The sequence below is a fragment of the Xiphophorus hellerii genome, chromosome 14 (assembly GCF_003331165.1).
Source record: "Xiphophorus hellerii strain 12219 chromosome 14, Xiphophorus_hellerii-4.1, whole genome shotgun sequence".
NCBI classification, from domain to species: Eukaryota; Metazoa; Chordata; class Actinopteri; order Cyprinodontiformes; family Poeciliidae; genus Xiphophorus; species Xiphophorus hellerii.
Window position 1 is genome coordinate 7788947 of NC_045685.1, and position 14225 is coordinate 7803171.

The 14225-nt window shown below is 38.9% G+C and overlaps 1 protein-coding gene across 3 annotated transcripts in view; it reads right to left on the bottom strand.

The window, feature by feature from the left end:
- LOC116732696 (diacylglycerol kinase eta) overlaps positions 1–14225 on the bottom strand; it is a 78495-nt gene that overhangs the window by 9404 nt on the left and 54866 nt on the right. For all 3 annotated transcript variants that reach the window (XM_032583024.1, XM_032583023.1, XM_032583025.1), the window contains 12 exons: positions 12650–12756; positions 12416–12541; positions 11044–11146; positions 9665–9824; positions 9469–9577; positions 8967–9106; positions 7576–7663; positions 6456–6547; positions 4924–5023; positions 2938–3003; positions 1277–1448; positions 1089–1187 (listed from right to left, as the gene is read on the bottom strand). In XM_032583024.1, coding sequence (XP_032438915.1) covers positions 1089–1187; positions 1277–1448; positions 2938–3003; positions 4924–5023; positions 6456–6547; positions 7576–7663; positions 8967–9106; positions 9469–9577; positions 9665–9824; positions 11044–11146; positions 12416–12541; positions 12650–12756 — 1362 coding nt within the window. The remainder of the gene's footprint in view (positions 1–1088; positions 1188–1276; positions 1449–2937; positions 3004–4923; positions 5024–6455; positions 6548–7575; positions 7664–8966; positions 9107–9468; positions 9578–9664; positions 9825–11043; positions 11147–12415; positions 12542–12649; positions 12757–14225) is intronic.

Consider the following 14225-nt stretch of genomic DNA (forward strand, 5'->3'; position numbering starts at 1 on the left):
GAACGCAAGAGATCGATTATTGAGTTCATCTAAAGTTGATTGATCGATCAACTGATTAATTGGTGAGCGTTAATTTTCTTTAAAATTTTAGGCAAAATTTTTCATAATATGCTGATTTAAAATAAAATAAAACATTAAATTTTAACATTTTGTGTCAGCTTGTGAAATACTAACTGAAGAGAAAATTATGTTTTTCTCACATTATTAAATTTGAACATAAACTATAACAAAGCCTCTGAAGTTGCTGATAATAAAAGATGAAAATAATAAAATATGAAAAACCTTTAATTCCCCATGAATAGAGAGATGTTTGTGGTTGCTCTTGAAAGAATACAAACATTTTCCTCAAAATCAAACGTGTTTATTTTAATGTTTCTTTTAACCCTCTAAGTCCTAAACGGCGCGCCAGCGATCCAGCCAAATTTCCAGTACCGTAATTCCTCGACACTTTGCGCTATCTGAAAAAATTCCAACGGTTTCTGAAAGGTGAGACGTTGCGCTTTCCAGCCAATATCAGGTTATTACGGTAACTTCTCTGCCGCTGTAGCAGGGAGTGAAATTAATCTGAGGGTTGTTGTTATGGATAAATGGGCAAATATATTTACTCAGAGGACGTTTATAGAGCTGCATACAATTAAAATAAGCAAAAATATCCAGGCGGAAATTTTAAATTTTGGACATAAAGGGTTTTAAGTCACACTGCACATTTTTTGCGTCCTCGCCTGCCAGTCATTATTGAAGACTGGCAGGCTCGGCTGAATGAGCGCTATTAAGGTGAAACTTAAGGACTTGTTGAGTTTTTATATTTCTAAACAGAACCACATAAGTAGCATTTTGCATCCCAATGCAGACTCTGTTTGGACCGTTTCTTTTTCCCATTCTGGGATCTCTCCGCCATATTTGTTTCTGTATCAACTGATAGCCAGCTGCGTGCTCTGAAGGTCTAAGTGGACGTTATTACTTAATCGATTGGAACTAATTCTAATCTAATAAAACATTAATTCACAATTAATCACAGGTTGATAAATTTTTTTACATCACTAGGACTTATCACCCAGGGTCCCTGCTGAGCCTAATCTGACACCTACGTGTGTCGGCATCCTTCAGCTCTTCACTGTTCTCCCTGGTGATGGACGATGAAGACGGCATCCTCTGGACCTGCGTGTGTCTGTTCTGCTCATCAACCACTGAAACGACGGAGCTCAGTCAGTGAGTCGCTCAAAGCTTTTTGAATTAAAGCAGCAGTGGAGGGCGAAGCAGAGGAGGGGGGAGCTACCTTTCTCAGCCTGTTCGATGATCTGCCTCAGGGCTTTCTTCAGGCTGTTGGCTCGGAGCATCAGCTGCTCTTTGGACCGATACGTTTTGCCCTCAGAGCCCGACTCGCCGCCACTTTCACCAGGGCTTGAGCCGACACTCTCCTGGCTCGGTGCTGAACCTGCCGGCACCACCTGGGTGAAAGCAGATAGGAAACGTAAATCCCTTAACACCTGTAAGGCAAAAGATGTTTTATACTTTTGGTGAAATCCCAGAAAGCCGATCCGTAGGAAATCGGCTACGTTTCACGAGTAGATCCACTGAACTCCTTATGTCTACATTTTAACTGTGTGCGACAGGAAAAGGCTGAGGACGTTGCGAACATTTGCAGCGAGGCGGGCTGCAGGATCAGGGTCTGAAATCCTGTGCAGTTCTCAATTTGTCGAGCGGCAGCGTGAAATCCTTCTGACATTTCAGGGCTTTATTTTTATTTTCTCCATAAGATAAATCAATATGAGAATAAGGAAGCTTCAGCAGGAACAAAGCTGTGACTTTCAGGTTCCATCAGGAATCCTGATGAGATGAGGACACGTCCAAAAAACTAAGTTAACACAGTGAATATTTAGTATGCAGGACCTTGGAAACGTATTTACATCCCTTGGACTTTTCACATATTTTCATAATACAAACACAAACTGTGGCAAACCAGCACAACATCACCATTAGCTGTGAGGAAAATAATGATGATAAAAATAATATAGAATATCTGCAGGATTCAGCAAGTCAAATTTAAGACTTCTTAAGACCTTTTTAATCCCACTGTGAATTAAATTTAATACTGAAAAAACTAAATATAGGTGAAGGTTCTGAGGGAGGCGCGCTGCATTAGCATCAAACAAACCAAAAACTGTGAATATGGCTCATGGTGACAGAGGCTAAACAAGTTAGCTAGCTAGCTTGCAAGTGTATATTAGCAGCTAGTTGAGCCTCAAATGTCTCGAGTCAAAGAGTGCAAAGAAGATGTTTGTGTGCAACTCAAATTTTTTCCTGACAGAAAAATCTTGTGAGAAAAACGTTAATCACAATCTTGTGAGACTTGTGATTAACGTATTTAAGGCCAACTTACATTTTTCAAAGAGAATTTCAGACATTTTTAGGCCTTAATTTTAGACACACAAATCTAGGACTTTTTAAAGACTTTGTAAGGATTCACAGACATCTAGTTGGATTCAGCCTGCTGTCCTCTAAAAATAATCCCAACTATTTTGGGACCTAAGCTAAAGACTTTAGCTTAGGTCTTTAGCTTAAGTCTGTAAGAATTTAAATATATTATAGTGGTATGAATAACTTTAAAAATCATTCTGTGAACATATTGGATTAAAAGAACAGAGAAGCGTACATTAATGCAGTCATTTAATCTGACCAAACAACCAGAAAACAAAAACTAAAGAGAACAAATCCAAAAAAACTTGTGTTTATTCAAAATATTGTTCAGAATAAAAATAATTTTTGATATTTCTCTGCAGTAGTCCCTTAGATGAATCTTGCAGAAACTTACATCAAGGATGACAAGCAGGCCTACTTTGCTGGGGGGGGCTTTATATATAAAATCCAACAATTTTGCTTGTTTTTCCCATTTTTCTGCAGCATGTCAGGCTCCTTTGATCATCACTGAACCTGTACCTGAGCTTCTGCTTCCTCGCTTAAGGCCTTCACCAGCGAATCCAGTTTCTCATTCAGCAGTGCGCACTGGGAGATAAACAGAGAGGAAGGATTGGACAGAAGTATTTCCATTGTTTAGACTGACTTCAAAGTCCGCTTTACAGTCACACAAAGAGAAAATAAAACAGTTTTGAGGATTAAAGCACACACTAGTAATGCACAAAAGCTTTGGAAATGAAATTACAATGTGACCAGGGTTAAAAGACCGATGTTTGTAAAAGACATTCCCTCCTGCAGTTTGCGCCATTAACTTTGGTGACACAGCAGCTCTAAGACTGTCTGCACCATTAGACTTCCTACAAACTGAGCCTGAGTAAGATTAAGACTGGAAGAGATTTGTTTATAAAGTAGCTGCACCCATCTAATTTATGAATCATTTAAATAAGGTCAGATCGGTATTTGGATACTGATACAATCTAAACACAAGACAGATTATATTAATGTATTTGCATTTTGCCAATTTTGTCCTTTTAACACAAGTAACAATTTGAATTTACATAAAGAAAAGAAAATTCATCTGGATGCCCTTAAAGTGGTTCATTACTGAAAAAGCAATGCAGGCAATGCCTCAGCATCAATATAATAAGTCATGTAAGGCAAGGAGATTAAACATTACTGTTTCTATCCTGAGTAGATGCAGCTGATTATTTCTTTAAATTTCTTTTGTCAGAAGGGAAACTTTAAATAATTCAGGAAAAAATAATATTTGTGCCCCCTTCTTGGACAACATACCATTAAAGTTCAAAACTAACAACATAAAGTCTGACAGAGAATAAAACGTGTACAAAAAAAGATTTTAAAAAATTAAAAAAGGTTCAGGCAGCACTGATTTCGATCTCTCCTTTTTGAAGTTTTGATAAAGAAAATCTGGCCAGTGCTTTTTAATCAGGCATGCAGCATGTATGCAGATTACCTGTTCTCAGTCAACAGTGTCGGGTTTTCAGAATAATTACATAAAATAGTGAGGAAATGGAAGCAAATGTGCTTACATTTTAAAATCAATGATATGGAATCGCAATGACAGTTTAGGTGATTAAAGTGTTTTTTTTATATATCAGATATGAATGTTAGCCTTCATGATGTGCCTATAACAAACATCACCACTTAAAATACTCAAACGCTATTAATGACATCACAACTATTTAAAAACAGGATTTCTGCAGGACTCAACTCAAATGTAAGACTTTTTACGACGTTTTAAAGGACTTTATGGATTAAACTTCAAACTTGCCTCGCAACAGAAATGTGAAGGTGTTTGTGGGTGACTCAAACTTTTGCCTGACAGAAAAGATCCACGAGAAAAAAAAAAACTACATAAAATAGTCCTGCCACAACGAAATTTAAGACATTAACATATTTAAGGCCAATTTACATGACCTTAAATGTAAAACGATTTAAGACATTAAAGTTAATTAATGTCTTATTTAAAGTCTTTAATGAATGTAAGGTATTTTAAGGCATTAATTTGAGATACATGAATTTAAGGCTTTTTAAGGATGCAGACTGTGTACAAGGCATAAAAAATGGGAGATCAATACTGGGTGAAATTATTGTTTTTTCCCCTATTTCTATTGTAGCATTTTAGCTGAAGAAACAGCTAAAAATGCCATTAGACATAAACAGATCGGTTCCTCAGCTCATCCTCCCAATGTTTGAAATATAAAACTGCAATAATGATCATATTATCCAATTTGAATTGTAAATTTACATTGTTTTGCTCTTTTTTATTGTAGATGTAAGAATACATGTCATATGCAGGACTAGAAATTACACACATAATCCTCCAAAATGACTCCCACACATGAAGAAGTAATAAAACTTGATGTTGTGCAGCGTTTTGTAGTCACTCCATTATAAACACACACACACCTCCATCAGTCCACGGGGCCGGCGTTGGTGTTATACAAGTGCTTACATAACCCACACACACAATTAAACACACTTTACCTTCTTTGCCATGGCATCTGCCTCCTCCTTGTTCTCTGTGGCTCTCTCGTACGCTTTCCCCACCTCTGCCACAAAATCGTTCACCGTCCCACACAGGAACCTGCCGACACGGGCGAGATCCGGCTTAGTGCTCGGCATCAAGCATATGATGCCTGATGATTGGCACGCTGGAGATTTGATGACTCATGACGCTGGGGGGTTGATATTCACACACGCGGCGGCGGCGGCGATCTGCTGCTGCCTACAGAGTCACTGTTTACTCACATCTGGCACTTTGCTGCTGGGTGAGTCAGCAGGCAACTTTCTCCAAACTCACACTGCACTCAGTAAAGATAAAATCATCTTAAGCGAGTTAAACCGCCTGTTCTTTCTTGTTTTGCCTTGATTGGATTTGGGATTTGTGTGTATTTTAAAATTAATACTGGGGAGTGAAAACTACTTTATGCTGGTGAAATGTCCTCACATATATGACAGTGAAGTGAATATCAGCAGTGACAAATTCAACACAGCCAAAATCCATTTTGTTACCGACTGAACGTCCGTACATGCACTGCAAAAATACAAAAATCTTACCTAGAGCAAATATTTTAGTAAACTTGAAATAAGACAAAACTACAAGTAACTTTTAGGAAGAATTAGGAGCTTGATTAAGTGAATAATCCCTTAAAACAGAAAAAAAGTACACTAAAAACATTTTTCTCATGTTATAGGTGACATAATATGCCAGTGGAACTAGTATGTTTTTAAATGAATTATTTAGATAAAATAAGCCCCTTCATCTTGCTGAAAAGTTACATTTGATAGATATTCAAAATAAAAACACACATTTTATTTCCTCAATGTCTGAAGTTAAATCAGATCAAACTTTTTTAGTTTTAACTTTGATAAAATTACCAAAATTATTTCTATTTGCTAATTGACAAGGAAATTTTTTATTATTATTTTTTGTAACTTTCCTCGAATTCAAAAGTTTACATACATTCTGGTCGGTATCAGTGATAACAGTTTTTCTAAATGTATGACTTGGGTCAAATCTTTACCTGTTAGTTAGTTTTGTCTTATTTCAACTGTACACTAGAAACTAGTAGCTACTTGGTAAGATTTAGTTGTTTTACAGTGCAAAATACTTTTCCATGTATCTAACATGAAGCAGGTCAGAACCGTTTCCATCAGTTTAATGCAACAAACCAAATGGTGGAGAAAAGTGCTGTGTAATGGCGGCTAAGCTAAGACTGCTGTGCACTAATGCAGTCAGACGAGCCCTAAATAACGCTTCATCCCTCTCTTCCACTTAGACGTGTGCACACACTCGCGCCTTTAAGTGCATGTTTGCACTTAAAACAAGATCAGAGCAGGAAATCAATACCTGCTGACTGGACATTCGCTTGTGAAGACTCTTTTTCTCATTATCGTTGACGCTCTCTTTCCCCTGGTTTTACAGCTCATCCTTCCACACCTTTCTTCCTCCTTGTATCTACACTTCAACCTGTGTTCCTGTTTCCTGTTTTAATGCAGGAATTCGTGGCACGTACTTGGCGGAGGAGATGACGTCGCTGTGCTTGTCAGAGTCCAGGATCTTGGCCAGGTGGCAGGCGACGGAGTCTGCATACTGAGTGATGTGGATCTGAAGCATGAATAAAGGAAGCCACAGGTAAACCACAGAGGTACAAACAAGACTGTTTTTTTGGGGGGGGGGGGATTACCTGATTGTAAAAAGAAAAAGAAATCCCTGGAAAGGATGGATTTTGATTTAACTGGATCAGAAATCATGTCTGCATAGCTTTATCTCTGGTGTGATAACGTCAGGTCATAAATCCAGCTAGCTCAGATGGTAGCCATCTGCTAACAAACCCCGCTAACTAGCTAACAAAGGTTTATTAGCTAGCTAGCTAGCTAGCTGGAAAGGTATAATAAGCAGATGGTTAACAGTAACAAAACACAGTGAAGATGTCTGAGTTTTTAAATTTTAATGAATTTCTGACATTTAAAGGAATACATTTTACGTATATAAATTTAAGACTTTTCAAGGATGTGCGAACACCCTGTTATTGTAAAAACTTCGGGACTCTTAAGAAGCCAATTTTCGCAATAGTTCCCTCACGGAGAGCTTTGCATACATTAACATCCCTCGCTGTAAATTAGCAGTGTTCATTCAGCCTCGCTGCCAGATGCTCTATGAAGTTTATACCCCAGAGTAGTCGTGGATTACTAATTAAAGTTCACAGAGGTAATGATCAGCTGCAGAAGGTATACATAAGACAAGATTATCTTCACTAAAAAATTTTTTTTTTAAAAAGTGAGATTAAGCTGCTGCAATAAAATACAATTCTTAAGGGTGTTTTGTGGCCAAATTATTATTGCTTTTCATTCCTGCGGTTTTCTTTAAAAAAGCAACCAGAGGGACAGTGGAGTAGAGATGAACAGTCTTATTAGCAGCGCAGTGTCAAAGTTCAGCTTTCATTCCAAACACACAGCTGCCCTTCGTCAACACCGCCGCCCTGAGGTTTGGCTCTGATTGCCTTGGCTTCCCTTCACTACTCCCAGCAGTTGTTTTCCAAAACAACGCCTCAGAGGTTTTTATAAGCCCCGGTTTTTATGGATGCTATCTGTCGACGGCAGACAGCCTCCTCAAAGTGCTGCGGGCTGATTTACCTGCGGCGGAGCCTCGTGGCTGTCGTCTTCCTTCACGGTGGGCGTGTGTTTATTGGTGGGGGGCACCTCGTATGTCATTACGCTCCATCTGAAAACACACACATGGGCGACAGGCCTAACATGAAACACTTTATCAGCGGCTGATCAGGTGGGAAGCGGAGGGAGGCGGTGGGGGAATTTGAAAGCGGCTGACAGGAGATCAAGAAAAACTCGACAGCAGTTTAAACTTGGAGCGAAAAAACTTTTTTTTTTTTTCCTCTTCGCAGGCAAAGCTTACTGGAAACCTGCTGTCGCTACTGGGTTAGGTGTGTCCTGTCTTTTGACGACGAGGCAGGGCGGTTTATTTTTAAAACACATTTTCAGCAACAGGTTCAGAAGGAAAATAAAACAACAAACAAGCAAAAACATTGAATTTCAGAACCGTAATAAAATAGTTTTATCTAGGGTTGAAACAATTCATCAGATTAAACACGATCACCGAAATAATAGGCAACTATAATTGAATATTGGATTAATATATACATAACATATTTAGAGCAGTAATTAAGCCAAAACTGTACAACACATTTAGCATTTAAGATGAAAACAACTCTGCGTGTCGATGTGTTTTACTCAAAACTCCTGAAGTGGCATTGTTTTGGCTTTTTAATCTTGCACAACTGTACCAAACAGTTCAAAAGATAATGTCAACACCCTGATTTCTACACTATGCACTATACTAAAAACATTTCTTTTCTTCCTCGTACCTCATTCTCCTCATTCAGGTTTGTGTTTTCTTTAAGATTTTTATATTTTTTGTTGTTTCAACAAGGTGAACATGGATCTTTATTAAGCCTTTTTATTAGCTTTAGTTGTTTTTAACAGTTTATTATGTATCTGATCATACATATGGGAAAAGATGAATCATTTTGATGCTCTTTACTTTTGAATATTCCTCCACATCAACCCTGTTGAATTATTATGACCTTTTATGTTTTCAGTTTTAATTAGCAGATAAAACAAATAAGCCAAAAAATAAATAAATAAATAAAAAGCTCTGGATTCCTATGGAACCTAAAAAGTAATGTCATATATATATATATATAAATTATTACAGTTTAAACCTGCTGCACTGCAGCTTTTCAGTTATTTACTTTGCTCCAGGCTTGCTGATTATTATTGAAATAAATAAAGCGAAAACAGATTTTCTTCTGAATTTTTTAACAGCTTTAGTCTTCAAACAGCCCTGAACTCTCCATCAGAGGTAACTTTTAAACTCAGATTCCAGCTAAAAGCCTTCTCTTAGCGGTTTCATTTGGCAACAATGAGTCACAAAGTGCATAAGCTGACACTGAACTCTGCTGGAAAGCTTGGACGTTACAACATGCAAACCCTTCTCTCCAGGTTCTTACCGGTCCAGCATCTTGGTGGTGGCTCTCTCCAGCTTCTCCAGGATCTGCAGCAGCTGGGCGTCGTCGTCGCACAGGCCGCCCCAGCCCAGAACGCGGGCCAGGTCGTTCCCCGTTCCCAGGGGAAGGACTCCGAGCTGGCACTGAGGAGAGGCAGACGGTGGCAGACGTCAGGTCATGCTCGGCGAAGGTGGATCAAATCTTATTTCACAGACTACTTGGTTATTAATTAACAGAACATGGATCTGGAATTAAAACCGTGTAGGTGCGGATGTGAGACGGCGTTAATGCCACAGTGATTAGTGGAAATAGTCAGTGCCTTTGCAGAAACTTATAGTCATATTCAATGAATAAGAATATTTTATAAACATTTTCTTTTAAAAGAACATTGTTTAAGTAGGTATTAAACATAGTATTTTTCTTTTTTGTCCTCTTTGTTTGTACAGCTTGTCATGAGTGGATGTCCATTCTTGACCAGCACTGTGTTTCTCATCCATGTTCTCACCTGTTTATGCAGGTTGAGCTTGTCGAGCTCCGACAGCACCCAGCCCACGCTGCCGTCTCCACCGCACACCAGGATGCGAAACGTCACGAACTTCTGGAAGAGCCGCAGCCTGCGAGCCGGAAGAGAGGATCACCACGGAACGTGGATGGGCGTTGTGAGGTCAGAGAATCGATGTTTCGTCAAAAACAGGACGTACCCGAGCTCTGGTCCTCCGTTCATCAGGTCGAAGACCTGAGCCGGGTTCAGAAGCTGCTTGAACTTGCGGAGGAACTTCACCCCCTGGTTGTCGCCGCTCTTGGAGTTCACCAGGACCAGGAGGGGGCTGGCACAAGATCCAGAGGTGGCCTTCCAGAAACCTAATGGCAAGGATTGGAAATTAAAGAAAAATAAAATTGTAAAAAAACAGCTACACTCTAAATTGACGAGTCTGAAAAATATCTGAACTGGATGCATCAAGAAATCAACAGATTGCTAAACGATCGATTAGTGACCGACCGCAAAGTTAAAATCTAGCCTTTCTTTCAGTCAGTGTTTGTCTACTGAGGCTGGCCTGGCAACACTCTTCAGTGTGAACACTGCTACTGAAAAAAACTTAATCAAAGCTAGCTATTTTCAGGCCAAGTCTGTCTGTTTTATACTTTAAGTCCCGGTCTATTTGCATTGAAAATATGGAAATAGGAAATGTTACAAGGTTTTTGGAAAAAGGATGAATAATAATACAGAAAACGCAGGAATTGATGTTTATTATCTATGCTATCAATGCTAAGCAAGCTAACAGTGCTCGTCACTCATTTAAGATGCTAAAGAAAGCTTAAAATGTCAACTCTCTAACTTGTTTCTGTTTTCCTCCAACACACACTTGGTGTGACGACGCCTCTGCTACTAAATAACTAATCATCGATCTGGACAGGAAGGCTCCTGTGTAGTAACAACGAGTTCAGAAATGATATGAAAAATCAGAATGTTTTCCTGTTCAAATAAATCTAAATAAATATTTATCTTTAGAAGGATGTGTTTCCACAAATTATACCCCGTAAACAAGAAGGTTTTACTGGATTTATAGACCCGCTGTGGTGATGAGACAGAAATCTTTCAGCTGTTTGAGAAAATGACACAAAAAAATAATTCAGAAAGAAAGAAAAAGATAACTTTGTTGGTATTTACAGCTCCTACAGAGAGATATCAGCATTTCTGTAGCTTGTTTTTGTATTTAAAGGGCAATGTTTATTCATAAAAAGCTGTAAACAAGTGAAAAAATAAATACAACTTACAAATGAAAAGTTGACAAAATCTAAATTTATGACTCCATTGTAAACAAAACAGAAAAATGTCTGCAGATATTTAGAGAATATAATAAAGTCATTCTTTATGCCGTGGAACTGCGTGGCTCTTAACATCAACCTGTTCCCTGCATTTAGACCAGACCAGTGAGATTCCTCGACTTTTTCTCCCTTCTGTCGGTTCCACAGAACATAGAAAAGTAGGCTGCGTGTGTGTGCGTGGGTGTGTGCGTGGGGGTGTGTGTGTGGGGGTGCGTGTGTGGGCGTGTGCGTGGGCGTGTGGGTGCTGTCTCACCATCTGAGTCGATGCTGTTAAGTGCAGTGGGTGGGATGATTGAAACTCGACATTGGCCCAGGGGACACACCTTCCCCATTTGTTCTTTACAGCTGTTATGCACCTGAAAGTACACCCATACACACACACACACACCCACACAGTGATTTGGTGGACACAGTAATTGTAGATTTCTGTGGTGGCAGAAAGGTCGTTACATCCCACTGAAACCCACCAAATGCCAGTTCTGTAACCTTTACAAATGCCACTCTGGATCATTTGTGCTTGTGCCTCTCTGTGTGTTTTTATGTGCTCAGGATTGGACTTTGTGTACTCCATAAGAAGCCTGTGGTAAGTGGGAGTGGAGGAAAGTAGAAGCGTGGCGCTCTGTAGGATCTGCTGAGAACAGCCAGCTCAGCGGTCAGATTCAGATGTATTTATCCAGGTTTTTCTTTTTCTTACAACACAACGTGGACAAAACGTTTCCCCTCTAGGGTTCCAAGATGGCGCCCATATGCACATGTTTATGTTTGTCTTTCTGTACTGAAATGTAATGCATTTTTTCTTTAGGATCAATAAAGTACAACTGATTGATTTTAAAATGTTTGTATCAACAAAGCAGTTGTAGAGTAATCGATTACTAAAATAATTAGTAACTGCAACCCCACAAATTACAACGCAGCAAAGTCTGCTGTAGTTTTGTCTTCTGTCCATTTTTACTCTTTTGCTTCATAAACTCAGACGTATCACACGTTGGCATTAATGATAAGCCCTTTTGGTAACACTTTATTTGATGGGGTGTGAATAAGACTGACATGACACTGTCATAAATATGACAAAGCAACCTGTTATGAAGATGAAGGAGTTTACAACTGTTGTCATGACGCATCATTTGGTAAATAACGACACTTTCAATGCAAAGTTGCATTAAAAGTCCATTAAAAGTGCCAACTAAAGATAAAGTGTTACCCAAATGGGTTTAGGAACAGCGATAGTTTTCATCTTTTGAATTTGGTTGAGGCACTTTACCTCTTTATATAGAAAGACATGTATCAGAAGCTGCTTTGCTACATTCTGTTACATTTCCTTGTGAAAGGACGATGTGACGAACGTACTGTCTGCACAGAACACTCTGTAACGAGTTCATATCCAACATTTTTAAAGTCTTGCATCAAAAGAAAAAAGCCCCAAAACAAAACAATAAGAAGCTCTGATGCTGTTATAAACCCGAACCGGAAACTCCCTATGGCTCCAATTTCATCTTCATCCCTGATGACGCCGCGTTTCATTTAAACTTCTCTTGAGCTAAAAATAACTTTTGGCTCTAAACAAACGATGCTGATGTGAAATGACAGTTTTTGACAGCAAGGAGGCTGAGATCAATCCCACTCACGATGGCCTTGCACCAGAGGCAGCGCCAGTCCTGCAGCCGCCGCACGCTGCCGCAGTTCTTGTCACACACCACGCATTTAGCGCTGACGGGCAGGTTGCCTTCCAGCCACTGGTGTGGCATGGACACCTGAGAACAGACACAGGAAACACAGCAACGTGATGAAAGCACTTTGCTAAAGTGGAACGGCCTGTTTCTGGGTGTCTTTGTTCAGAGAAGAGCTGATGAATGTCTCACCCCGTCCTCGTCCTCAATGATCTCGTTCCCTATGGAAGCCAGCGTGGTCCACTTGCAGTTGTTGGTGGAGCGAACAGCACAGCGCTTGTGAGCCTTGAACTTGCAAACTGAAAAAGAAAAAAACTTATTTTTAAAGTTTTAGTTTTAACTACAGCTTGTCCTGAGGTTTGTCTGTCGAACATCTCGTAACAGTATGGATGTAATTTTTCCACATTTTGTCATATTTTAACTAAATGCTTTGAACCAACTCAATTCTGAAGTGAAAAACGAGCAATAAATGACTGTTAAATTGGTGAGAGAAAATCTATAAATGGCAATTTTCAAATCTCGCTTTAGATTCTCAGTTGGATTCAGGACTTTTTAAATGACTTTAAGTGAAACTTCAATCATGATGCTGCCACCACCGTGTTTTACAGTAAAACACAAACTCTTAGCAGGTATATTTTATCTAATTTATAATGCAAATGTCTTCATGCATAAGACAAAACTAACATGCAAGTAACTTTTCAGCAAGATGCAAGAGCTTAATAATAATTTTAAAAAGTACTAGTTCCACTTACAGATTATTTTACTTACAACAAAACAGTTTTCCGACGTTACAAGTGAAATAATCTGTCGGTGGAGCTAGTACTTTATCAATATTAAGGAACTATTAACTTAAAACAATCTCTTATTTCTTGCTAAAAAATTACTTGCTATCTGGTTTTGAGTGAACTAAGATATTTACACTAGAAACTAGACGAAAAGAAATACTGATGTGAGATTTTGTGTTTTTGCAGCGATAGTGTTGGTGTCTTCAGGCTGATACGCAGCACTGGTTTCCTGCCAGACAAAATGTTTTACATTTTACTGTGAAATTTGATCTTTGTTGACGTCAGCCAGCTTATTTCGTACGTCAGCTATGTGGTTTCAGCTAAACTGCAACATGACTTCTTATTATGGGTTTTCTTGTTGTTAATCTTCCATAAAAGGTCAACCAGCAGTTGTTCTCTTGACAGCGTCGTCCATCCGCAGCAGTGGATTTCTGCAGCGGGTTACTTGGCTGCTTCCCTGATTAATGCTCTTCTAGCACAATGATGGATTGGGTAGTCTTCAAAAGCCTGGGGTGTTATTTCACGACTGAACTTTGTAACTTCAAACGTCATCGCTGACCTGTGTGCTGCGTTCGTCGCTCTTCGTGTTTTGGGTTGTTCACTCATGTTCTCCAACAAAACTCTGAGGCCTTCGCAGAAACACTATTCATGTTTTAGGTGGATTCTAAAGGCGTTTAAGGTTTTATTTATAAGAGTCATGTGAAAGGTTTCAGATTTTCATTTGTAAAAGAACAAATTTACACATAACATTAAAACTATGTTTTGTATGTTTTGTTTTTTTCCCCAACATCACATTTACACAGCAAAAACACAAAGTGGATGTGGTCTGGTTTCTAGTGCAAATATCTTAGTAGACCAAACTAACTTACATTAATGCTTCTTTAAAATCCATAAACTGGCATATTATTTAATTTATAACAAGAGGGTTTTTCTTTGATACAAATGAAATAATCTGCCAATGTAACTAGTACTTTTTGGCATTT